Here is a 27,356-nt window from a genome sequence, read left to right as displayed (position 1 = left end):
TTGATACCTTGTTCCATTTTTATTGCTGAGTACTCTCTTTGTATGGCTGTACCACACTTGGTTCACCCATCCTCCCGTTGATGGATGTTTGCATTGTTTCCAGTTTTTGAAGATTATGGAAAATAAAACTGCTGGGAACATTCCGGAACAGATCTTTTTGTGGGCACATATCCGCACTCACTTCTCTTGAGTAGAATCCTCGTCACGGATTTGCTGGGTCCCAGGGCAGGGATGCGTTCAGCTTGGGTGGAAATTCTGGGGCTGGACACACAGCATGAGTTAGCCTGGCCAGCCTCGGGGAGGGGAGGCTGACGGTCACCCTGCTGGCCCGCAGTGATTTCTGGGGCGCATACGTGATGCTGTGGACCTTCTCTGGTCCAGGGAAGGGGCTTAGTGGCCCTCAGGGAGAGATTCAGGTCGAAAACCTCAGCCAGCACGTGTGTGTTCTGGGTCTTGAGACAGTAGGCAAGCCTGTGCTTCTTGAGCACCTGCTCTGTCTCCAGCCCAGTGCTGGAACTTTTTTCTAGGTCTTCCCTTATAGTCTTCACACAGCCCTGTGAGGGGGGAATAGTCATTACCCGCTTTGCAGCCGTGGAAACTGAGGCCCCGGACAGCCGTGTCTGTGGCAGAGCTGGTGAAGGTGGAACCAGGTGTGTTCCCAGGCCCGGCCAACGTCAGGTGTTGGATCCCATCCCCAACCCCAGAAGAGTAGCCCAGGGCTGTGCCTGGTTGGAGAGCAGCCACAAGAGTCAGCTCTTCCCGTGGCAAGGACAGCAGGGGCAGAGTGGGGCAAGGGCAGCGGGGCCTTTTCTCCCTGCAGACGGGTGCGTGAGCCAGGCCTGCAGGATGGCAGATGGCTTCCCAGATGTCCAACAACAGTCCAGCTGGTGCAGGGGGTTATGGGGACAGTAATGATTGTGCAGCAGTGGGGAGGGGCTGATGGAGGCATCTGATGGGTTAACAAGCTAGATCTGGTATGTAGGGCAATAGAGAGCCACAGTCGGTGCTTGAGGCTTGGAGTAAACCTGATGAAATTGGTGGATAGACTTGATCCAGGGGAACAGCCTGGAGGCAGAGGGCAGGGCCCTCTGGGAAGCCCTCCACACCTCTCTGCCTTTGCTCACGCTGTTCCCTTTGCCTGGTATTCTCTCCCTATCTTGTGCACTCAGCAAACTTGACCTTGAAGATGCCAGTCAAGCATCACCACCCTGGGGCTGCCTCGCCTACCCCAGTCCCCGCGTGGCACTTTACCACGGTGTCTAATAAAGAGTGAAAAATGGAATTTTACAGTTTTATTAATTACAATTTTTAAATTGAAATCATTCACCCTGTTTTGGCCTGATAACTTGTAGTTGGAGTCTCCTGAATTAAATACCCGTATGATGGATGTCCCCTAGACAAGATCAACGGCAGCCCGATGGGGATGGGGCAGAGGACGGCATGGGCACACATACACAGGCCTTGAGGGGGGAAGGGGACTGTTTCACGTGGGCCCTAGTTGATGAACTTCCCAGGTAATGCTGAAGTGATCGCGCTGTGGAGTAGTTTCATCGTACGTCTATCCCACACTTGGTTCAGCCATTCTCCTACTGATGGACGTCTGGATTGTTTCCAGTTTTGGGCGATGATGAAAAATGCTACTGTGAACATTCTGGAACAGATCTTGTCATGGGCTCGTATGCGCACTCGCTTCTGGGTCCCAGGATAGGGATGTGTTCAGCTTGGGTAGAAATTCCCCACTGCGTATTTAGCTTCTGGAAGTCTTCTTGTTCGCTAACCCAGAATGCCCTCAGAGTTGGGTCCGCATCATCAAGACCTTCTGGACTACGTCTGTGGAGAGAGAGAGGCAGGGAGATGAGGGCGAGGAGAACAGACTTGTGCCGGTGTCCCTCTCACCGGCTCCCACTTTCCCCAGTTTGAGGCATTCCTGTGGGCTCCTCCTGGAGGTCACCCCCCAGAGGGCAGGTCACTGTCCTGCTCTCAGACATTCCCGGCTCAGTGGGGGTGTGCCTGTGGGGAGTCAGGCTGGTCACTCTGTGTCTGGAGCATTCTGCTCTGCAGAGGAGGAGGCTGTTGATTAATTGAGTTCCAGAAGGAGCTGTTAAAGATAACAATGCAGTCAGAGAGACTGCCCATGCACAGGGTTGGGCTTAATGAAGCGGGCAGGCCCGCATCCTGGGAGGCACAGGCCTGTGGGACAACAGTAATAAAAAGCCACAGACAGACCACCTGGGCTTATGGATGCCCTGGAAGTCCTTCCTAAGCCTCAGCTTGGGCAGTTGGTCATCTGTGGTTGGTGGTGTGTGTGTGTGTGTGTGTGTGTGTGTGTGTGTGTGTGTGTGTACGCGTGTAAAGTCCCATTCCCATTTCCTGGACCTTGGTTCTTGCCTCCCAGGCACTGCAGCGGCTAGACCAGGGGTCCTGGAGGCCAAGTGCCCTCAAGCCCACTCATGCTCATACAACATGCATGCCCCAGGGTGTGTGGGCAGCTAGGACCATCTGTGTGGCCTCACTGTGGCCCCTAAACACAGAGCGTGCATTGTTTCCTGGGGATTCATGTCGTATGTTCATGTATTCTATAAAGTACTTTATGTAGTATATTAAGGCTCCGCCCAGCTCATCAAAGCTGCTTGGTGTTAGGTGGGCCGTGAGACGCTTTGGGAGACACCTTGGGTCCTGTGGCTTGGGGCTTCCCCCCTGCTCTGTGGAGTAGCCTGAGGAAGTAAACCTCATTCCCCGGAAAGTACCTTTACGTGGCCTCTCTATTCCTTGGGAAAAGATTTTGAGCACATCTGGTCCTTGGGGAATTATTCATTGGTTTTCTTCCTTTGTTTTTTTCCTGCCTTTACCACCCTGGAAGTAGGTACTCTATTTTAAATGCTTGCACGAGTAATTTCTGTTGAAATTTTGCCATGCATGCTTAGCTTTGCAAAGTCTCAAGTTAATCAATATCTTCACCCAGTTCACTAATTCTTTCTTTGTAAGAATGTCAATCCGTCATTGAAGGTTTTGTATTAAAAAAAAAAAAAAGCAAGAATGAGGGATTCGAAACTTAAAAAGTCTTTAAAAGTCTCTGAAAGGATTTTCTCTCCTGCCTGCTAACATGGCAGTGTTTGTCCACCGTGTGAGGGATGTTCTGTGTCCAGATGCCAGGGCCACCCGTGCTGAGAGGGTATTTGGTTCCTGAGGGTGTCCAGCATCCAGGGATGCTCCCTCCCATGTGTCACCCCCTTGGAAGCCCCCGTCCAGGCCGCAGTGGATGGTCCATACTTGCCTCCCCAGGTGCTCTTTGGAGCCCCTTGTGGCATTTGCCTCCTCTTTTTCTTTATCTTCTGGAAGCAGCCAGTCCTCAGGCAGGCTCCTGAACACCTGCCAGCCCCAGGACCCTGGCTCAGTGGCAGTGGTACATACAAGTCGTTACACAGAAGAATGTTCTAATGCTGATGCAGCTTGCCCTCCCGACAAGATGGGGCAGTGACTCCTGCAGAGGGCTGGTTACGGCTGCAGAGTATTGGGCGTCTTCTGGCATTTATTCCAGAATGCCTGGAAACTGCCTGTCTGTGGGGGGAAGCACTGCCAGGTCCTGTGTCTGCAGCCCTCCGTCAGGAAGGAGCTTGGCATTCAGCTCTGGCCAGCCGGCGGCTACAGAGCATCTAGGGGAAAAGTGAAAATACAGCTGGTGACTGGGGTACCGTCCCTGCTCTGTGCCCCTGTTCACATGTTGCCAGAGCTCAGGGTGCCTGGGGACAGGCCAGAGCCAGCTGTTGGCCCCGGCCTGCTCGGAGAGTCCGAGACTGGCAGCCAGCTTTGCCACTCGACGAGTTCCGAGAGAATTGCCAGAAACTGCCAGGCAGAGAGGTTGGCGGCTGCCCAGGGTCGGAGGGAGGGCGGGAGGGAGCGGCGGCCAAGGTGGGTGGGAGTGACTGATGTCTGTCTGCTTCCAGGGAGGAAGGCTGCGCTCCTGAGTACAGGCGGGACAGGGGACAATTTTCCTTACAGAGTGCTTTCCACCAGCTCTTTGATTTTTTTTTTTGAGATTCACATCATACAAAAATGAACCTGTCATAAAGTTCACCATTTTAAAGTGTACAGTTCAGTGGCTGTTAGTATATCCCCACGGTTGTGCAACTGTCGCCTCTGTCAAATCCCAGAGTGTTTTCATTGCCCCGAAAAGAAACTCATGCCCATTTGCAGTCCCCCCTCATTTCTACTCCCTCCACGGCTCTCAGTGTTCGCAGTGCTATGCCCCTAGCTGCCCAGGGCACAGACTCTGGCCAATCACAGAGTCCTGGAACCTCATCGAGGCTGGAATGTCATGGAGGGAAGGATCTCGGGCATTGGAGACAGGCACTTACTGCTGTGTGCTTTCAGGAAGATGCTTAACCTCTCTGTGCCATGGTTTCCTCGGCCGTTAAAGATGCTTAACCTCTTTGTGCCATGGTTTCCTCGGCCGTTAAATGGGGCTAACAACAACCTGTTTTCTACCTCACTGGGTTGTTTGTGGTGATAAAATGAGACACTGTATAAATAATAATAGTTACATTTGTTAAAACCTTTGCCTGCATTATTCCCATTTAATCCTCATTAATCCTGAGAGGTAAGGGTTATTATTATCCTATTTAATACAGAGGGAAAACCAAGCCACGGAGGAGGTTAGTAACTTGTTTAAGGTTGCACAGCTGTGCATCGGTTTTTAGCTGCAAGGCATGAAAGACCTGCCTTTATCTTGTCTCCAGAAAAAAGGAAATTAATTATGACTCAGAATGGAAAGTCCGGAAGTCCAGCAAGCTCCAAGGCAGGCTGATTTGGCAGCTCATGGACCCCCTCAAGAACGGATGGGGGTTATTTTGGTGGTGGTGGCAAGACGGTACCCACAGGTGTCGGTTTTTTGTTTCTACATGCCCATGACTCTTCTCCTGGGCACTGTCTTTAGAGTAAGAATTTTTTTTTTCCCAGAGGCCCCCCCAGCTGACTTTCCTTCGTGCTCCATGAGCCAAAACTATGGGTCACAAACCCATTTCCACTTCTGTCATTGGCAAGGGGAAGAGGTTTGCCGTGATTGATTTAGATTACTCAGGATCGACCCTGGGGCTGGGGAAAGGTCCCCCTTCCTCCACCCCCTGGCTAGTCATGTAGAATTGGGGGTTAGTTAAGAAGAGAGAAATGGATTTTGGGTGGACACAGCTGGATCCACCAAGACCAGTAAGTAACCGAGCTGGGATTTAGACCAGTCCCCACCCTGTACTTAACCACACTGCAACACAGCTTCTTAGCTCCTGACGGATAGTGAGGGCATGCATGAATCTATACAGTCTATTCCTACGCGCTCCCAGTTTTTTGACCTTTTGTTATTCTTCTGCTAGTAAGTGGTTCTTGACCTTAGCTTAAACCCCTCTCGTGATGGGGAACTCAGTACCTTATGAGGTATTTCCTTTCTTGTTTGACTATTAAGTACTTTTATAGTACTTTGAGATGAATTAGTAAAAGATCTGCTCTGGGTGTGAAAATTGGAAAAAGCCCTTCATTTCATGGCTTGGGATGGCACCTTTGTGGTAAGAACATGGCACCCCTACCTACGGATGGGTGCAGCCCTGCTTGGGAGACATCCCTCCCCCAAGGCAGGTGCCTTTGTGCAGCGTGCAAACTGTCTCTTCTATTAAGGCGCTCTTCAGAGGGGTCTGTAATGTATGAGCAAAAGCCTCAGCTCTCAGGGCACTGGCAGAGCATGGGAAGTTTGTGCTCAGGTTCCCCAGCTGGAGGCGCACATGCGCTAAGGGCAGCCCTTCCTGCCTGAAGATGGACAAAGGTTCAGCTGAAGGGGTGGGGGGAGAGCCAGCTGTCTGTCTCCCTCCACCCTCAGCTCCCGGTCTCCCCCCTCCCTTCCCCCTCCCCAGATGGTGGATGCTTAGGAGGGGAGATATTCCACTCGGTGTGAGACCAATGGGCCAGAATGGCACTGCCTCTGTCTTTCCCTTTGGTGCAGTCGGCACCCCTGTGCTGTGGCCTCTGCAGACTGAGCTGTCCCAAGGCTGTTCATGATAGAACTTGGGGAAGTCTAATCCGGGGTCTTCCGGGGGCCCAGGCACGTGGAATCTTTTCCTTGGGGTGGGAGAGCTTCTTCATTTACCTGTTCAGTTTTGAAATGTGCTTCATTGTAGAGAACAGGAAAACTTGCATTGAATTCCCTGATGGGAGTGGGGCATGTGGCTTCCCAGATTCTCCCCCATCCTTCTGAAAGTGCCCTTGGAGGGAGCAGATGGGCTGAGCAATGAACCCGGGGCCAGACAGTCTCTCACCCGTGGCAGCACCAGCACTGTTTCCCATCACTAAGAGGTTTCCTGAAGCTTCCATGTGCCGAGCGTCTGTCCGGTGGGTCTTTTTATCCTTGATTAACAAGCCTGGAGAGACACCACTGGAAGCAAATGTGTTCGCTGACTTTGTGCGTTGCGTATGTGGGCGCTCGCCTGTCCCCTGGTGGAGGCACATGGCCCGTTACTCAACAGCAATTGGACCTATTTGATGATGATGATGATGATGATGGTAGTGATAATAAATGACATCTATAATTTATTGAATGCTTGCCATGCACCGGCTTATGGGGATTATTTCATTTCGTCCTTGTAGCGACCCTATAAAATATATCGCCATCATCATGAACCCCCCACCCCCCAGTTTCCAGGAGAGAAAACTGAGGCTCTTGAGAAATTAAGTAGCTCACCCAACATCGTGCATTTGGGAGTGGCCATACTAGGATTTGAACGCAAGCTTTCCTGACCCTGAGCTTGTACGTTTAACTTCCGCATTGTCAGCAGCCCCTCCCACGCCGTGATTTTTGGATTGGAAGAATAACGGCTTTCAAATTTTTTTTTTCAACGTTTTTTATTTATTTTTGGGACAGAGAGAGACAGAGCATGAACGGGGGAGGGGCAGAGAGAGAGGGAGACACAGAATCAGAAACAGGCTCCAGGCTCTGAGCCATCAGCCCAGAGCCCGACGCGGGGCTCAAACTCACGGACCGCGAGATCGTGACCTGGCTGAAGTCGGACGCTTAACTGACTGCGCCACCCAGGCGCCCCGAATAACGGCTTTCAAAAATGGAGAGTACTGTCGGGCCTCAGAGCCCAAGGAAGCATGAGCCCCACAGTCTTCTGAGCCTGGAGGCAGAGCTCGCCAGCTAGGGCTCGGAAGTGCCCTGTGATCGTGACCTCCTGACCTCCCCCTCACTGTCTGCTCACCGGTGAAATGGGGATTTATGTTAACATCTCCCTTGTAGCTTCACCTGTCGTGAGCAGTGACACCTGTCGGAGACCTGACATCGGGCGTAGTGCAGGCAGGCAGGGTAAGAGCTGGAGAGCTCTGTCGAGCTGCGTGGCATCCTGACAGTGTGGGCTCCTTAGCGTTCTGGGCCTTACTTTTCTCATCCACGGAATGGGAATAATGACAGTGCCTCACAGCCCCCACTCGCACAGCAGGGTTTCATGAGCTACACCTATATAGCTCTTAGTTTGGCATGAAATTCACATCCCGTGAGTAACGTGATGGCTTTCCTGATAGGTTTCTGGGTCTGTTCATTTCTAATAATTTCCAATGAATAATGTGAGTTTGAACAAACTCATACAAGAGCCTAGAGTCGAAACTGTACGTGCACGTATGACCCCATTAAGGAATTTAGCAGATGGCAAGTGGAGGCTGTTATTTCAGAGGGTTTCTCCTGAATTATGTCCTTTGTTTATCGAAACGTAGTGATAGAGGCCCTGAGGAGCCCCACTTCATGGAGGCAGAAGGTGTGTCCAGAGGGAGGTGAGCCAACGTGCCTCCGCATTCTCCAGCCGCCCGCTTACGCATATTCCGTATCACCCTCGGGAGTCGTTCGTGTCCCTTACAAATGCTCTCCTGTGAACAACAGAGCCAACTCTGGCTTTGCTGTTCCTGTTCCTAAGCTGTCTTGGTTCTGAGGAGACATGCCCCTTGGCCCCGCAGCCCGAGCTGGTGATGTGTCTGTTCCCTTTACTTGCTCTTTTTTGTTGTTGTTCGTTTGAATCATGATCCAGTAAAGGTTCACGCATTGCAGTGTCTGGAGTTACTATGTCTCTTAAGCATCTTTTAAGCTATGGGAGTCAGTCTCTGGGGCTGATCAGGTTGATGTGAAACTCATTAGAAATGCAAGTTCTCAGCTGTCCCAGACCTGTCAGAGTGGAAACTTTGGGGCGGGGGTCGGGCCGGCCATCTGTTTGACAAGCATGCTTGGTGATTCTGATGCACGAGTCTGAGATTCTCTGATCTATAGGTTTCCCCTCTTTTCCTGTATGTTTGCCTTGTAATTCGCTTCTTGGAGAAGCCTGACACTTGTCCCGTAGCAGTCCGGGTTTTGTCAGTTGGTCCCCAGGTTCCGAGGAACAAGTTCCTTTCTCCTCCTGGCTGAGAACGCTAGGAAGACTCTCCTCCCTCAAACAGAGGGGGGCTGATTTTGGAGGATACTGCAGAAGTAGGGTGTCCTCTGGGCACAGTATGGAGGCAGGACCAAGCACAGATAATCCAGGCTCTGTGACAAGGTTTGATATGGCTGGGAAGGGGGTGGGGCGATGGAAGGAGGAGAGGCCACAGAGGGAGGTGGGGTAGACTTCCAAGGGCCCGGTGCTGGCAGTGTGCTAGACTTCCATCTTGTGGAGTCTGGGAATCGAAGAACCTGACAGTGGTGGAGTTCTATGGGCAGACCTCCGTTTGACCGGATGGCTCTGCCTGTAGGGGAGCATGACTTTGAAGGGGCAGACCTGGAGCAGGGAGTCTGAGAGATGCTGGGTGGGAGCCCTGGTGAGTGTCAGCAGGATCTGGACCAAGGTTGTGGTTGCCGAGGAGGAAGGGAATGTGAAAGATGCTAAGAATCTCTCACAGGAATGACTCAGCTTGGGAATGCAGTAAGACAGGAGGCAGGAGTCTAGGAAACCTGTCTGGAAACTATGGTGGTTCCAATGACCAAAGGGAACGTCTGAGGAGAGAGGCAGGTCCGGGTGCTTTGAGAGCTGATTCCACATTGTTGGAAGTAACTCAACACATGTATTATTAATATTATGACTTGGGGAGGGGGGGGTCAATGCCTCAGTTGGAAAAGACCTCTGTATCCCTCCAAATCTGTGGATAGTAACTGAGTCCACTTATGGGCATACATATAAACATCCATCCACGGGTATAAACATACCCTTCCATCCACCCATCCATCTATCCATCTAACTACCCATCCTTTTATACCTCCATATATCCATCCATCCACCCAACTGTTCATCTATCTAGCCATCCACCCACCCATTTCTCCATCCATCCATCCATCCATCCATCCATCCATCCATCCATCCATTCCCCTACCTATGTATCCACCCATCTATCCATCCATCCTTCCATCCATCCATCCATCCATCCATCCATCCATCCATCCATCCACCCACCCACCCACCCATCTACCCATCCATCTATCCACCTACTCAACATATTGAGTGCCTGTGACATGTAAAGAACTGCAGAATCAGAGATGAATTGAAACATGGACCTGCTCAGATGAGCCCAAGGTCTGTGGAACTGAAGCCAGGTGAGCAGAAATATCTTAATACCATGTAGGGGTGATCTGATGGAGCCCCTCCAAATGTCAGGTTCCAGGGGTCAGGGCTGTGAGGTTGCTGGATATAATTCATGAAAGTTAATAGGAAGACCTGTTGGTCTAGGAACCATTTCCTCACCTCCCCCGGTGGTGACCTAGATGCATATGTGCATGTGAACCATCCTGCTCATGGTCTGGGGTCGCAGGGACTTGGGGGGCTCACTGCCTCTGGGGAAATCCGGTTCCTCCAGTTCTCTCTCATTGGGGCACCTCATCTCCTAAACCATCCCAAGGGGTAGATAATTGGAGGATGTGCCCAGTGTCAGGATGGGCCTGGTGTAGCCTGCTTCTCTCGGCTGTGCCCGGTGTTGTGGTTTCTGCCACTGTAAATACTCATTTCCATAATTATTATTTAGTGTTTGGAGAGCAGCTGTTTTACACTCAGTGTTCTTTGTAGCCAGGAGGGTCTCCCAGTTCATGCCAATAAAATTTCCATTTACTCTGGACATCAACCATGGTGATTAAAAAAGAAACCCCATAAATTATTTACTGAAATGGAAGTTCAGCTTACAGTAATAATGCATTAGTTCAGCTAGCCATGGAGCCCGTTATAGGGTAATAAATTTTTTTTTATTTTCCTTCTTAAAAGATTTTTTTCCGTCACCTACCCATGACCTTGAGCTGATCAATTTTCAAAGATGACAGTGCAGGGAAGGCATATAAGGAGAGAGAGAAAGCTTTTCACAAATAGCCTGGTTTTAGGCAATTGTCAGCAAATACCTGTTATCTCACAGCGAGGAGGGGAAAGAAATGAAAATATTTATTGCATTTTGTAAATTGTAAGGACTAGACCTTAAAAATCCTCTTGAAACTGACATTCATTTGATAGATATATGAATCTGAAAACTAGAAAGAAGGTCTATTTGGAGAAGCTGGGGAGTCACCATTGTTGAGACCACCTGTCATTTCACATATGAGCCTACAGCCTTATAGAATAAAGTCAGCCCTAGGGTTCTGTCTTTTTTTTTTTTTTTAATGTTGTATTTATGGAGCAGCATTGATTTTATGTATCTCAGAAAGTCTACAATTCTGCTCACGGCCATTTGCTGACTAATGTCTCCAGCAGGGAAAAACGACAAGCAAGTTCATGAATTATGGCTGGCTTTGACATTTTCTTATCCAGACTATTTTTTATTTTAAGAACATCTGCTTTGATTAAAGCCATTGGAGCCAGGAGCAAATAAAAATGTGTCTGAATTTTACATGTCTGGCATTTTATAGGAGGAACCCCGATTAATCTGTGACTTAATTCTCACACCCTTAAGGCAAGTGATTTCGTATTAACCTAGTAAATTCGATTAGTTTCTCTTCCACTGTCTGGTTTGGGGTTCTAGGAAAATCCTGTGGGAGGAGACTTGTGGGTTGAGCCATACTTTTACTTATTTATAGCCTCTGCTTTGCTGCAAAGATATTTTCATTTCTTTGTCTATACCTCTTTGCCATAAACATTATCTTAAAAGTGACTTGGTTGAAGAATGTGTTGGGAGATGAGTCCCAAGTTGAGTGAACCTAGAAACACCCTTATCAACTTATTTTTGTATTCACACAAACTAAAAAAAAAAAATTGCATGGCAAATACACAAGACAGAAGTGACATTAAATTGTTTGAAACTAATAGCAAAGGAAACCCGGCAACTTCTCTTGCTCTGCTGGGAAGCTTCAGGGTCTCTTCGCCCTCAGCTTACCATAGGTCTGTGGCTGATTGCCTGCATTCTTGCAGTATTCAGTGTTTCGCTGATTCTGTGATGTGAAGTCATCAACTCCCTCTGTGTTACCGCATTTCAGGGTGACTTAGTGCTTGGAATGGAAGATACTGCGAGTGTCTATTTAATGTAGCTGCAACGGTGGAGTGTGTCTTTAATGTCTCAGGTCCCTCAGCTCTGCCCTTGATGACACTTCCTGGTGGAGTATTCTTCTTTAGTCTCTGGTTTGCCAGTTTCTTCTCCCTGCCTCCACAGATGGGTGTCAATTCTGTTTCCATCAGCTTCCTTTCTGTCCCCCAAGGCTGCGCTCTGAAAATCTCCATTTAGCTCTGCCTTGCTTTTCTGTTCCCAATGGGCTCAAGGCCTTCTGTGTGCACCGTGCTGGACTATTATGTAGGTGGGCATATTCACGGAGCAGGTGTTATTGTTGTGGCTTTATGGAGAAGCACAAACAGGTCCATAATTAGTGATGGTTGGCGTTTCCTGCTGTGGATTATGGCCTATGTATAAGCAGTAGCCAGGACGCTCAGCAGGTGCCTTGTGCATATAGATATTCCATATATCAACTTTTATCTCAGATCTGTCACATACCCATAGATCAATAATATTCCATTGGGGCACCTGGGTGGCTCAGTCGGTTGTGCATCCGACTTCGGTTCAGGTCATGATCTCATGGCTCGCGAGTTCAAGCCCCACGTCGGGCTCTGTCCTGACAGCTCGGAGCCTGGAGCCTGCTTCTGTGTCCCCCCCTCTCTCTTCCCCTCCCCCACTCATGCTCTGTCTTTCTCTGCCTCTCAAAGATCAAGAAATGTAATAAAAAAATTAAAAAAAATAAATAATATTCCATTGACCCCATTCTGTTTATTCCTAATTACTTACCCATTGAACAAGAGCTTTCCAGCTTGGTTAAGATCATTAACACGCTGGAAATTCCCCATACCCCTCAGGACCTGCAGTAGGCTTTTCCATATTCTTTTCCCCACGAATTTTTGAGCACCACTTGGACATTCTAAAAAATAAGACAGTAATGTCACTGCAGGCTTTGCGTACTCCTGTGCTGGATTGGTACACCTTAACTGGTGCATAATCTTTGGTTTGGGTTATTGAAAGCTATAGATGTGGGCGTGCATGATATGGATGCATCTATAAAAATGTTACTTCTCCATGCCTTCTATGCAAATCAGTTTTACACCATCACATGGTACAGTTGCGATTTCATTTCTGATGGAGAAAGTCCATGAAATTCAATTGCCCTGAGGCCCGGCTGAGTAACCTGCAAGGAATTGGGTGGGGGAGGGACAGGGAGAACCAAAAAAATCCTTGTGTCTTGTCCTCACGTATCCTGGAGTCCTCTGGGGGCCCAAGGCATGTGTTCAACGTGTGGCCCAACACATGCTCTTTTGCAAGTCAGTGGGACATGCGCTGGGAAGAGCTGAGTGATGGGATAATTAGAACCAAGCAGACAGCGGGGTGGATGGTTTGTCTGTAGATAATAGCTTGTTTGCTAATTGCCAACACCAGATTTACTGGGCAATTAGACATTTGGTATCTTCTAAGACCTTCTGTGCAAATGTGGACACATGGCCGCGGGCTTTGCAGGTAGCAGGTGGAGAGAAGGTGGCTCCCAGTGCTGGATGGCGTCTCTGTAGGCTGCCCAAGGGGCCATGGGCAGGGCAGACTTCTCGCCGACAGGCGGGAAGGCCCATCTGGCTGGGCTCCCTGGCGCAGAGGCAGGATTCCCCCCTGTTTTATGGAAGGGGGTGCCCTTGGCCGGGAGATTAGCGAAGCAGGTGGACTTTCGCAGGCTGGGCCAGGAGCCTGGCTTATGTCTCCCTTCTCTTTTCAAGAGCACCAACCCATGGGTGCTAACAGGAATCAGAAATTGCTTTCTAAGATGAGCAAGTTGCGTTTTTTTTTTTTTTTAATGAGAACATGTTTATTGTGATCAAGTATCTAGAACATAAAATTTGCCATTTTAACATTTCTTAAGCGTACCCATCAAGGGAATTAATTGCATCCACAGTGTTGTGCGACCACCATCGCCACTATTTTCAAACCTTGCTCATCACTCAAAATAGAAACTCTGCACTCCCCATTCCTTCCTCCCCCCCACCGCCAACCCCTGGTAACTTCCGATCTACTGTTTGTCTCTATGAACTTGCCTGCTCTAGATATTTCATGCAAGTAGAATTACACAATATTTGTCCTCTTGCGTCCAGCGTATTTCACTCGGCGCAGTGTTTTCTTGGTCCATCCATGTTACAACGTGTACAAGAATTCCATTCCTTTTTACAGCCGCATAATATTTCATGGCATGGCCATGTCACATTTTGTTGACTCATCTGTTCACGGGTACTTGGCTTGTTTCCACTTTCTGGCGATTGTGAGTAACATCACAGTGAACATGCACATACCAGCTTGAACCCCTGTTTTCAGATCTTTGGGGTAGGCACCCAGGAGTAGGATTGCTGTGTCATACGGTAATTCCTATATTTGACTTTCTGAGGATCCGCTATGCTGTTTTCCGGAGCAGCTGTACCATTTTGCACTCCCAGGTAGCTACAAGGGCCCCAGTTTCTTGCCAACATTTGTTATTCCTTTCTTTTTTTTCTTTTTTTTATCGCAGCCATCTTGGTGGGCGTGAAGCAGTTAGCCCATGGTGGTTTGGATTCGTGTGTCTCCACGAACCGGTGATGCGAAACATCTTCTCACGCACTTCTTGACCATTTGTCTTCTTTGGAGAAATGGCTGGTGAAGCCCTTTCGCCCACCAGCTCTTTCGGCCTCTGTCCTTACTGGCTTCTGCACGTGTCTCCCAGGGGTTGGAATTGGAGGCTCCTCAGGAGGAGGGGGACCGTATGCCTGCAGCCAGCGGAGGTGGCTGTGCAGATCTGAAGCCTCACATTCACTCTTGCATGATTTGTTTCATTCCCTCAGCGCATTTGGCACCTGCTGTAGTGATGCTATTTGAGCTCTCACCAAGCAGGAAAAAAAACAAAAATCAGTGAGTGTGTGGGATTAACCCAAGTGACTTGGCAGCAGAAGCAGATGGAACCACGCCTGTCCTCCCGTAGAAGCATCTAGGCTCTGTCAGACACCTCACACCCTCTGGGTTTCCTTGACCACAAGTATTGTTTTAGCCAAGTACCCATTTTTTTTTTCCTGCCGGGTATCAGGCTGTGTGCTGCTAGATGGGGAGTATTCGCAGAGCACCCCAGATAACACCTGGTATTGGAAGGCGCTCAGGGTCGGCCGTTGTCACCAGGGTGGGAGCCTACCGTCCCTGCTCCGCTGCTGGCCCTGTGGGTCCTCGGTGGCGGGCAGGGAGAGCAGTGTGGGGCTTCCAGCGGGGACAGTGTGACTTCTCCCTGGGTGCTCATTCCTGGGGGAGAGCCACTGGGCTCTCGCAAGGTGTCAGGACAAACGTCAGCACCGGAATAATTGCGAGAGGAGCAGGGCAATCAACAAAATGACGTTCGTCTGCTTTGCTCTGGGCTCTTCTCTGGTTTGACCTTATGGGGCCCCACCCACGTGCAGGGTCTAGGTATGCTGATCCACCTGTCATTCTGCTGTGGTTTTTCTTTTTTAATTTGTTAATGTTTATTCATTTTTGAGAGACAGAGAGAGACAGAGCGTGAGCAGGCGAGGGGCAGAGAGAGAGGGAGACACAGAAGCTGAAACAGGCTCCAGGCTCTGAGCTGTCAGCACAGAGCCCCACGCGGGGCTCAAACTCATGAACCGCGAGATCGTGACCTGAGCCGAAGTCGGCTGCTTAACTGACTGAGCCACCCAGGCGCCCCTGTGGTTTTTCTTATTGAATGTCAAAGACCTTCAGTATCGCTGAAGAGAGATGAGCTCCCCATGTTGTGATGCAGCCTCATGCTGGAGGGAGGGAGGAGGGGACGTGTCCACCAAGCAAGGAAGTTCCTTCCGGAAGCTGCAGTCCTGTCCTATGTTCCTATAAGGGGGCTTGTTGGTCTGTGGGGTTGGGTAGGGAACCTGAGGGTTGTGGATACTCTTTCAAAAAACATGGTACACAGAAGTTTGCACAGGTGGCTGCAGGTTTGTCCTGTTATGGTGCCTGGTTTAAGAACCAGCTCTTCAGAGGGCGCAAGCCTGGAGCTGAGGCCGCGTGGGGATTGGGCAGCATCTCTGCTAAGTGGGGGTTGGGGGTGGCACGCAGCGAGAGGCCTGGTGGCCACTGGGAGAAGAAGAACGTTTCATCTGGCCAAGTTTTAAATACCACATACGAGGGGGTGCCAGAACAGACACTCTGCGTTCATGGCTGGGTTCAGCCTGGCCTACGACGTTAGCTGGCTTTCTGGGGGGCAGTAGCATCTGTAGCAGCAAAGCCAGGCAGCTCGCTTCCGCCCCCTGGGTCAGCCCGTGCCACTTCTAAGCACATTTGTCTTTCCTTTCAGAAACAGCCCCCACGTCTGCATATTCATCTCCGGCCCGGAGTCTGGGGGACACGGGAATAACGCCATTGTCCCCTTCCCATATTGTGGTAAGAAATGCGTATGTATGTGTGGGGATATGTGCTGATTATCTTTGGTTTCTGGATGTGCCCTCACGAGACAGGCTGCTGGGCAGCCCCTCACATTCATGGGTGGAGATTACATTGTCCTGGTACCAGCCTCGGGAGCCCACCCAGCCCCTTCCCCACCCTGGGCCTGGAAAGGCTTTCTATAGTGTGACTGGTGCTTTTGGAGCTCTTGGCCTGGGTGGGTACCAGGCAGGGCAGGAGCAACCCTTTAAAGATCGAGGGCCCGGGGGCGCCTGGGTGGCTCAGTCGGTTAAGCGTCCGACTTCAGCTCAGGTCACGATCTCATGGTCTGTGAGTTCGAGCCCTGCATCGGGCTCTGGGCTGACGGCTCAGAGCCTGGAGCCTGCTTCCGATTCTGTGTCTCCCTCTCTCTCTGCCCCTCCCCGTTCATGCTCTGTCTCTCTCTGTCTCAAAAAATAAATAAAAACGTTAATAAATAAATAAATAAATAAATAAATAAATAAATAAATAAATAAAGATCGAGGGCCCAGAGGTGGTGAGGCGTCCTTCTGGAAGGGAGCAGGCGCATCTGGCCGGTGCTCCAGTGAAATGCAGTTGCTATAGTTCACTGCCGTGTCCACACGCGTGTGGCTGGGCTTGCTTCTCGCACAGCCGGCCCCAGAGAGAAGACTTGAACAGCGAGGGGGCTGGAGACTGGGCATTTGCTCCCACCTGACCCCTCACTGACAAGATGGATATTGTGAGGCAGCTCTTCAAGGGGCCCACACGTAGCCGACCAGAGAAAGGTAACCAGGGGAGGGGTAGCTTCCTGGGTACCAGCCTGTCCTGGTTTTCTAGAACCATCTGCGTTTTACCTTATTCAGCGTCCTGGAACTCCCTCGGTCCTGGGGGACCCGGGAAGCTGGCCACCTATGGCTGGGCCCCCTGAGGGCTCCTATAAGAGCTCAGGGTCACCTTGGGGTGTGTGGGGATGGGGGTCAGTGGGGAGAGGCCAGAGGGGCAGAGGGGTGGGGAATCTCACCCCCTGCTCTAAACAATACACTTCAAACCCCAAATGTATTGGTTTCTAATGTGGAGCTCTGTGGACATATAAAAAAGTCTACATGCTCAAAAAAAAAAAAAAATGGTTTGGAAAGCTGGAGTGGCCTGACCTGCTTGCTTAATGTTGAGGAACGTCTCTGGTCCCCGAGGGGACAGGACTTGCCAGGATCACATGGCGAGGGGCCCTGGCATGCAAAATTTATTCCCACTCACAACACACCTGAGCAGATGGAGTTCTCACCTGGGTGTGCCCAGGCCACAGCTGACAGAGAATATTCTGGGCGGGCAGCGTCTGGAGGTCTGCACAGGAACTCGGGGAGGGCAGTGAGGGGAAGATTGTGTCAGTCAAGGAACCCCTGGGCTTCCGGACCGGATGGCGAAACTTCCATAATTTGTCATGGTCATAAGCAGTCGATAAAGGGGGTGGGAGCAAGCTCTAGGCGAGTGACTTCACCCTGTCAGCTTGGCCCTCCACTCAGGGACAGCTCCATTCCTCCCTGAACTACCCGGGTGGGGGGCTGAGGCTGGCCTGCCTTCTCCATAGGGCTCACCGTGCGGCACACTTGAGCCAGAATTCTGTCTGTAGTGGGGGGCACAACTGGGCACAACCCCCCCCCCCAACCCCGGCGTATCCTCCTGAAAGCCAGGCTGGGCCACCACCACTCCCAACCCCCACACCTTAACTTGGTGTATCTGCAGAATGACGCTGACCCGAATGTCTCGGAGCAGCAGACATTTCTCGTGGTGGTGGCCGTTGACTTTGGAACCACGTCCAGTGGCTATGCCTACAGCTTCACCAAGGAGCCAGAATGTATCCACGTGATGAGGTGAGTGCCGTGGTATGGGTGGGGAGGGCCAAGTGCAGGCACCGGTCAGTGCACCTGTGGACACTTGGGGGCGGGCCTGGGGGAGGGGAAGGGAGTTAGTTTAAGGAGCAGGTGAGTGGCACTTAGGAGGCGGGTCCTGGATTGTGGCCCAGCTCAGCCCAAAACCCCTGTGGCCCTTTGGGTAAACCGCTCTTATCTCTGGGCTCCAGGTTCCTGGTCTGTAAAAGCGTTGACTTAATTCTGACTCAGTTGGTCTGAGGAAGGGCCTGGACAGCGCGTTTGAAATCTGGCCCAGGTTATTCCAGCATGCAGCTTGGGCAAGAGGTGCTGGCTCAGGGTATCTGTGATGGAGGAGGTCCAGGCATCAGCTCGGCCACGTACTGTATGAGCTTACACAAGCGCTGGGCCTTCTAACCCTCAATTTCCTCTTCTGTGAAATGGGGATACTGACTGTCTGCCTCACCAAGTGTGCACAAATGAAATGAGATTTCCCGTCAAGGGCTTAGCACGGACTGAAATGTAAGGAGGCAAGGTGCTATTTCTTACATGATGGTGACCAGAAGCAGAAAGCACCATGCCTAAGAAAAAACAGAGGGGTGGATTTCAGCCACGTGGACCTGAAGGGTGACTCTGAAGTTGCCCCGGGTCTCTTGGGACACACTCTGTGCTCAGGACGCCCCTCCCTCCACCCCCGCCCCACCAGGCACACAGCAGCCTGGCACGCCCTCTCGTCCACCCCATCCGCACGCGTGACCAATTGTCTGCGAGGATTCTGGTCGATCCCTGCATCCACACCGGCTCCTCCGGTCTGGCACATGGCCCTCCTGCAGAGTCTGTGGCCCCTCAAAGCTTTGGGAGCCAGGAGTCGATCACTCCGATTTTCCAAACCCAAGGATGGCTCTCAAGATGCATTGTGATTGGCTTTGCAACAACTCCTTTAGCTGGTAATTGTGGAATTTCGGTATCGCTCCTGGAGTAAGAGCTTATGCGTTTTTATAGCGTGCCGCTTAAAACATAAGTCATGAAGCAAAAGTGACCCCCGCCCCAATCTTGGTTTAGATATCCTAAGAGGCTGCAGAGACCCAGGGGTGTCCTGTCATCAGGAAATAATGAAAAGCCGGTTCTAGTAGAGAAGCCTGATGACAGCATAGCCCTCTGTGTCCAGTCGTCAGCAGGATTCTGCCTCTGGTTAGCCAGACACCTGCCGTGGGGTCTGCTCTGTCATCCCCAGAGAGGGAAACCCCGAAGAGACAAGAGCATGCTAGGAAAAGCTAGAACCAGTGTTTATTAGCTTCTACAGAGTTGTTTTAAGAAATGTTGTTTCAAACGGATAGCCTTGTAATGAAAATTGGAAAGAAAAAAAAAAAAAAAACCAAGAGCAGAAAACACATTGCAGTTGCTTGGGAGGAATTCTCACCCAGTAGCTGCAGCGTTCAGGTTCTCTAGAGACATTATCTCAGTTCTTGTAGAGAAGATTTTGGAGAGAGGTTCTACCTGAATTTTACTTCAATCAGAACAGGTTAACATAACCATGATACAGACTGACAAAATTATGACTGAGAAAGCTTAATTTTGTGTATGTGAATAGGAAGGGAGGAATAAAAATTGGAAGGGGAAAACCTCAGGAGGTTCCTTGCCTACTGAAAATGGCAGTGTTGATGGTAACAGGAAGTCCTTTTGTTGAAACGTTGGAATGTCACCCTGGCTCAGGTGCCCAGTGTCCGCCTGGGTGATGATCATCCCTGTGTCTCAGTGGGGTCACCACGGGGACGTCTCCCTGGGTAGAAGCCTGCATCTTGATGGAGCTTGACTGGGGCACTTGCCAGGGATGGTTCCAGGCCCATCTGCATGGCAAATCTAGGTCGACTCTCCACCTGGACCTTGATGGTGCCACCAAAGCTTCACGGTGCCGTGTCAGGAGCAGGTGTGAGCTCAGCCAGGTGCTCTGCCACCTTCCTGGCAGGCAGGGGTGGTGGTGGGGGGGGAGAGGTGTGCTTCCCCTCCTATTCTGTGTCACCACCAGATGCTCCTCGTAGTGGTCATGTGGCTAGTGGCAGGATGGGAGCCAGCTGCAGAGCCGGGACCTGGTCCGGAAGAGAGCCTCCTGGCCACCGTGGCAGCCGTGGCTTCTCTGCCGTGGCCCCAGAGCAGGAGGGAGAAGCTTCGAGTCACCTGCTTTCTCTACTCTTCTTCGTATTCTCCTTCTTTCTATCTGAGGGAAGGAAGGAAGCTTCTCTGGGGCTCCACTGACCCCCTTCCCCACTCCCTTACCCTCCCATCAGTTCCAGGATGTAATCCCACAGCCTCTGCCTGTCTGTCTGTCCTCACCTCTCGCCTCTTCTGGGACCTCTTCAGCACACAGACTTGCGGGACATAGTCCCTTCCCACCTCACTGCTCCTCCCATCAGGGCTCTCCTGCCACCTTGTCACGGTGGCTGTGACCCTGGTATGGAGGCACCCAAGTCTGTTTCCTCCTGGGTCTGTCCTGTGAACGCCAGGCTTACATCTTCAACCCCGTCCTGGGAGTTCAACGCCAGCGGGCTCACCTGGAGTTTCCCACTTTCCTTGGTCAGGGCTCCCGGTTTCTGTGGCGCTTTCTCCTCTAGGCTCTGAAGTTGGAACATCTGGGAGGTGAGCGCCTGCTCACCTCCGTTGCCATTTAGCTGGGCTCTCACTTGGGATGGCCCCTCCTCCTCCACCCTTTCCTCTACTCTGGTTGGAGCCCCATTGTCTCTGCTCCCAGAACAGGCCTGAGCCTCCTCAGCCTCCTGGCTTCCTGTCTGGTTCAGTTTGCTCTGTTCAGTCCCAACTCGGATTCTGCCATACCCCTGCCCTAAAACCTTTAGTGGCTCCCTGTTACTCACTGGTTAAGTCTCTCTCTCCCCAGGGGTCTCTTCCACCTGCTTCCAAACACCTTCCCAATCTCGTTTCTCACACTTCCCATTTACATACTCCTTCTCTACCCCACACTGTCGCTTGCATCCCGGTAAATGTCCTGTGTTCACCCACCTCTGAGCAGCCTGCAGTGCCCGTCTGTCCTTCAAGATCTAGCTCTCTGACAGTCCTTTGAGTCTCTCCTGAGCCCTGCATTCTTCCCCTGCCCCACCACCTGGCACCTCTGCCTTCTCTGACCCCCGGGGCATTTCCCTGGGCCCCTTGTTTCCATGCGATAAGCCTGGTATTTATGTATTTGTTTATACCCTACCTTGTTTTAGAGAGGACACAAACCAGCTATACATTTGCTTTGGGTGCTTGCAAATTAAAAAAACAGACCCCTTATCTCCCCCCAAAAGACATAGCCTACTAGGTTGTGAGTTGTTGGAAGGCAGAGAGATGTTTCGTCTCCTTGTCACTGGCACCTGCACAGAGTAGATCCTCAGTAAACACTGAGTGGAAGGTCAAAGCAGACCTTATTATTCAGCAAGACCTGGTGGTTGCCCCTTTCGTGTTGCTTTCTAAGCAAAGTCGTATCAGTGATCACTGATCAACCAGCTGAACCAGAGAGCATCTGTAGCAGCTATTATGAGCACCCACATCTATAAGAATCATGCACGTGTAGGTGCTCGAATCACTGCTGTCCGAACTGGGCTTATGAAAGAAGGTCCCATAACCTCTGCCTTTCCTTGGTGTCAGGCGATGGGAAGGAGGCGACCCTGGGGTGTCCAACCAGAAGACCCCGACCACCATCTTGTTGACTCCCGAGAGGAAATTCCACAGCTTTGGATATGCCGCCAGGGACTTTTACCATGACCTGGATCCCAACGAGGCCAAGCAGTGGCTGTACCTGGAGAAGTTCAAGATGAAGTTGCATACCACTGGGGTAAGCTATACTCTCCCTGGCCCCGGGTCCTCCGCATTGGAGAGACAGGGTTCCTCCAGCCTGGGTGGGGGAGGTCTTTCCAACTCAGGAAAGAAACCCTTAGGTTTCTCCCAAGCAGAAATTAACATCCATTTACCTTGATCTTAGAGATGACCTGGCGCACTCAACACTTTTGTGGAGTAGACAGCGCTTCCTTTTACACACGTGGGCAGAGAGATATTCAGAATATTTAACAACTTGTTTGCCTTGGAAACTGACCAGAGTGGACGCTGGCTGGAGGCATAGGGGTGGGGGACATGCCACGCCAGGAGATCCCCCTTCGGTTGCTGGATCGTTGGGAGATCAGGAATTCTGAAGGAGGGAGGGACTTGGGGGCTCGGGGCATTTGGGGGACCTAGGACAGTAGCTATTAACTAACTAGTTTAATTTTTTTTTTCAACGTTTATTTATTTTTGGGACAGAGAGAGACAGAGCATGAACGGGGGAGGGGCAGAGAGAGAGGGAGACACAGAATCGGAAACAGGCTCCAGGCTCTGAGCCATCAGCCCAGAGCCTGACGCGGGGCTCGAACTCACGGACCGCGAGATCGTGACCTGGCTGAAGTCGGACGCTTAACCGACTGCGCCACCCAGGCGCCCCTTAACTAACTAGTTTAGAAGTAACAACTGGCAGGGCACCTGGGTGGCTCAGTCAGTTAAACGTCTGACTCTTGATTTTGGCTCAGGTCATGATCTCACGGTTTGTGAGATCAGGCCCCACGTCGGGCTTTGTGCTGAGTGTGGTACCTCCCTGGGATAGTCTCCCTCTCAATCTCTCTCTCTCTCAATCAATCAATCAATTAAAAAAAAAAAAAAGTAACAACTGGCCCATTCCTCTCTGTGTGGGGAAGCAGGCAGCTCAGGAAATCAAGTGCCCGATTGTTAGAGGCTCAACTCCCAAAGCGGTTCTGTTCCCAGTGTGCCAGTTCTAGAAGCTGGCTCCATCAGTTAGGCCCATCTCCCAAGCTTCATGGAGACATTTGGGCCACAGGATAGGTTATCCTCAGTTTGAGCACTTTATCCTATAAATTTTCCTTAATTCTTGGTACTTAGAGATTCAGGATGGCAATGGTGTTTAAGACCCCGGGACCAGACGGCCTCGATTTAAAAATCCTGCCTCTGCCACCTTCAAGATACTTAATCCAAGTTACTTAACCTCTCTGCGCCTCCTGTAAAATAGAGACACTGACAGTGCCTTCTTCATGGGGATGTTGTAAGGATTAACGGAATCAAAATACGCAAAGCTCTTAGAGCCAGCCTGGTACTTAGTAAGCTCTAGTTAATTGCTAGCTCCCATTATTGCTTTCCTTGTGGGCTCTTAAGTGCTTGCAGATGACAAGACAAATGTTAATGGAAACCCAGCTGCCAGCACCCGGTCTCCAAGGCTGCGTGCTGCTTGGTGTGGTTCTATCTCTGTGAAGCAGACAGACTTCTGCTAGAAATACATCCTTCCCGGTTCACCTGATGGGATTCGGTGCTGAACAGCAATCTTGTGCAGGTGGAAAGCACAGGAATTTTTTCAGTTTTGAATGTTTTCAGTTCTGAGCCTATGGCTTCCAGGTGCTCGGCCACCTCTCTGAGCCTGGGAGTCGCCTCCCCAAATCCGGAGCGTCTCTGCTGGGCACCAGGGGTGGGAGGTGGCTGGTTGGGAGGAGTGAGTTTGCGTCCATGGCTCAGGACGGCTGACAGGCTCCACGAGGCCGGTTTAGTAGCCTCGTGCCCCTTCATGCTCTAAAGGCAAAGCCTAGTTGTCCAGCCGGGATCGATCCGGAGGCCCCACTGATTTTTCGCCCCGGCAGTAATGAGCCTGTTGGTTTCGGGCTGACTTGGGAGCGTCCTCCTGATGTTCGCTCCCGTTCTCTGCCCATCTCCACCCTGTGAGCACTTTTCCTGTCGTTTTTTTTTTTATGACCCCAGTCCAGCCAGCGTCTCCCAGAGCATCCTCTACCCAAGGACCGGACTGCTTAACTTCTGGCAGAGGGAGGGAGGCAGTGATGCTGTGCTCCCAAGAGGCTTAAGCACAAGCCTTAAAATAGGAGCTCTTCTATTTTGGAGACTTGGTTGGCAGCCTATTGGGAAACGAAAGCTTCATGTCTGCTTAAGCATCGTGCACGTCAGCGAGTTGGTGTGATTATTTAGGCCTCCGCCAGGGGGGCTCCCGAGGGTGACCATGTGTGTCCAAGTGTGGAAATAGTATGTAAATGGAATCAGCAGTGGTGTCTGCTGACTTTTCCCCCTTCCTGGGCTCTGTCACTGTGCCGAGACCTCTGCTCTGTGAGGATCCAGGAGAGAGAGAGAACAAGAGGGAGGGAGGAAAATAGGGAGAAGTGGAGGGAGGGGCTGAAGGGGACAGCAAGGGCCCCCGACAGAGTAAGGGGACAATGCTGCCAGTCTCATTTTGGGGGACACACTATCCTGGTCTCCCAAATATCAAGAAACAGAAATATGGCTCACCGGGCTCCCCAGATCCCCAGGTAGCAGTTCCCAAAGCTACAAGGTGTGTTTCTCCTCCCTGGCCTTACTATTCCTTCCTCTCCTCCACCAGGACCTCACCATGGATACAGACTTAACGGCAGCAAACGGCAAGAAAGTCAAAGCCCTTGAAATCTTCGCTTACGCCCTGCAGTACTTCAAGGAGCAGGCGCTGAAGGTAGGGCACGTGCCAGCGCCCTGTGGTGGGGGAGGTGCACCTGCCAGCCGGGGGGTGGGGGTGGGGGTGGGGCGCGGTAACGCCCTGAGGGAGGACAGGTAGGACTGGCATTCAGAAAGCAGGATGCACCCTCGTGCACCGCTGGCGGGAATGGAAAATGGCACAGCTGCCGTGGAAAAGTCTGGCAGATTCTCAAGGTTAAACACAGAGCTACCCCGTGACCCAGCGATTCTACTCCTCAGACACCTAAGAAAAATGAAAACATGTATTCACACAAAAACTCACATGTGAGTGTTTATAGCGGCGCTCTCTGTAATAACAGAAAAGCAAAACAGCACGAACGTCCGTCAGCGAGCAGGTTACGAAGTGGGTTCTGTCCCTACAATGGGATATTACTCAGCCATAAAAAGGAATAGAGCACTGATGGCCGGGACAACATGGGTGAACCCTGAACACGTTCTGCTAAGGAGGAGAAGCCAGATGATACTGGAGGATTCCATTTGTATGCAATGGCCAGAGGAGGCAAGTCCACAGAGACAGGAAGCAGATTCGAGGTTGCCAGGGGCTGGGGGAGGAGGGAGGGGGGAGGAGTGACAGCTAATAGGAACGGGGTTTCTCTGGGGGTGATGGACTCAGATAGTGTGATGGTTGCACAACCTGGTGAATCTGCTACAACCCACTGAACTGTACAGTCTAAGAAGGAGAATTTTAGGGAGCACCTGGGTGGCTCGGTTGGTTAAGCGTCCAACTCTTGATTTTGGCTCAGATCATGACCTCACGGTTCATGAGTTCTAGTTGCGCATCAGGCTCCATACTGACAGCACCGAGCCTGCTTGGGATTCTGTCTCTCCCTCTGTCTCTACCCCTCCCACTCCCCCCCCTCAAAATAAATAAACTTTTTTTTATAAAGGAGAATTTTATGGTATGTGAATTATGTCTCCATAAACAAACAAACAAAAAACAGAAAGACGGGCAGAAGACACACGTAGCAGCTGTGTGATCTCGGGCAAGGCGCTTAATTTCTCCAACACCCACCTCCCTAACCTGAAGATTGGGGCAGGTTGTGTACCTCGTGGGTTGATGTTAAACCTTCCTCCGGGCTGCGCACAGTAAACTATTGGCAAATGGTTGCTGCTGTCCCTCCCAGACCCCACGGAAGCTGCTGGTATATGAGTGAACCCCTGGGATGACTGTTGCAAAGGTTTGTGCAGTGATGGTCCTGGATGTGGGAGAATGGCTAATTTCTAAGTGGAATACAGCTGTCCACTCAGTGTCCTCCCATGGGCATGGTGATGAGTGGGTGTAAATCAGATGTGTGTACTGAGCTTTATCCACAAAGAATTGGGAACGTTAGAAGCATTTGGTATTATGTGGTCACTAGTAGAAATTTAGTGAATTCTAGAAATAGAGTTCTAGAAATAGGACTCAAGGGAAACAAAGATGTGAGAACGTGATACTGCTTTCATTCATTCAAGTACCTTCTTCATTTTTCTTTCTTTCTTTCTTCCTTTCTTTCCTTCCCTCCCTTCCTTCCTTCCTTCCTTCCTTCCTTCCTTCCTTCCTTCCTTCCTTCCTTCCTTCTTCCCTTCTCCCTCCTTCCCTTCTCCCTCCCTTCCTTTCTTCCTTCCTTCCTTCCTCCCTCCCTCCCTCCCTCCCTCCCTTCTCCCTTCCTTCCTTCCTTCCTTCCTTCCTTCCTTCCTTCCTCCCTCCCTCCCTCCCTCCCTTCTTCCTCCCTCCCTCCCTCCCTCCTTTCCTTCCTTCCTTCCTTCCTTCCTTCCTTCCTTCCTTCCTTCCTTCCTCCCTCCCTCCCTCCCTCCCTCCCTCCCTCCCTCCCTCCCTCCCTTCCTTCCTTCCTTCCTTCCTTCCTTCCTTCCTTCCTTCCTTCCTGTGTGCCAGATCCGAAGGAGTGTCAAAATAAACACAGTGCGAAGGAGCATGTAGTCAATGGGTCAGTGTTGTGAGGGGGTAACTAACTGGGTGTTTGGTGAAGGCAGAGATTCTGCCCAAAGTGCAGCATCAGGAAAGACTCCCTGGACGAGGAGCATTGGGGGCCTCTCACTGGCAGCAGCTGGAAGGGTGGGTGTTTCAAGAACAGCACAGGGGAAGGAGAACACAGCCAACAGCTGTGGAAAGCAAGCAGTTTTGAGTGGGAGAAGGGCACAGCTGTAGAATAGAATGGGAACAGTGAGCTCGGGTCGAGGCTGTGCAGAGCCTCGAATGCCAAGCTAAGGAACTTCTTGGGTAATGGAGAGCCATCAAAGGATTTCTAATAGGGGAATGTCATGGCCACAGACATAGCATTAGAAGGAGGGAGACCACAGCAGCCCAGGGCCTGCAGGGTGGAGGAAAGCCATGTGGAGGCAGCTGACTCCGATCCTAAAGCAGGTGTGTCTGAAGGCTCTGAGACTCTGAGACAGAGTGGCAGGTCATTTAGGGAGCGTGAAGACCAGAAGAAAGACAGGGGGCGGCGAGGGAAGAAGGGGATCCTGGGAAATAATTCTTCCACCAGAAGGGGAGAGGGGAGAGGACAGAAGAAGGAGTAAGAGGGAGGAGGTAGTAAGGGGAGAGCACCATCATTCCTGGGGACAGCCAAGCAGACCAGGAGGGCCCAGAGAGGTGGACCTGTGTCAGCCTGAACAGCCGAGATCGCAGGGGGATGGGCGCAGCGCCTGGGAGCCCAGACAGCCAAGTGAAGGACTGTCTGCCTGTAGCGGATGTGGACACCCCGAGAAAGTGAGGGAGCAGAGGGAGGCCGAGTGCTCCGGGGGCCCTTGGGTTCCAAGGAGGAGCCAGGGGACTCGGGGAAAATTTAGGACTTGAGAAAGTCCTTGACATTGAATTGTGTTTCAAGTCGGTTAAAGGGAAAAGGGTGAACAGCCCGTCTCAGAAGGGGAGGGAAGAGGTGGAGGGGGCAGAGATCAAGCAGGGGTGCAGGAGGGGGTGTGTGGTTTCGAATATGTCAGCTCAGCTGGAACCTGCTAGCACCTTCTCCCAGCGAGGCACATGCTGTCAAGAAATTCCATGAAGAACAGCTTTTTGAGGAGGTTTATAAGGACCGGGCCCTTCACGAGAGGGCTGGCTGGTATTTAAAGGACAGATGGAGTCAGAGGAGGGGTTGTTGC

The 27,356-nt window shown here is 51.3% G+C and overlaps 1 protein-coding gene across 2 annotated transcripts in view; it reads left to right on the top strand.

The window, feature by feature from the left end:
* Window positions 1-27,356, top strand: part of HSPA12A (heat shock protein family A (Hsp70) member 12A) — a 167,583-nt gene that overhangs the window by 115,515 nt on the left and 24,712 nt on the right. For both annotated transcript variants that reach the window (XM_023240980.2, XM_023240981.2), the window contains 4 exons: window positions 15,773-15,858; window positions 17,599-17,726; window positions 21,360-21,546; window positions 24,130-24,234. In XM_023240980.2, coding sequence (XP_023096748.1) covers window positions 15,773-15,858; window positions 17,599-17,726; window positions 21,360-21,546; window positions 24,130-24,234 — 506 coding nt within the window. The remainder of the gene's footprint in view (window positions 1-15,772; window positions 15,859-17,598; window positions 17,727-21,359; window positions 21,547-24,129; window positions 24,235-27,356) is intronic.

This window comes from Felis catus, chromosome D2 (genome assembly GCF_018350175.1).
Source record: "Felis catus isolate Fca126 chromosome D2, F.catus_Fca126_mat1.0, whole genome shotgun sequence".
Lineage (NCBI taxonomy): Eukaryota > Metazoa > Chordata > Mammalia > Carnivora > Felidae > Felis > Felis catus.
The sequence above is the reverse complement of the archived record's forward strand: the minus strand, read 5'-3'. Positions and strand labels throughout refer to the sequence as shown.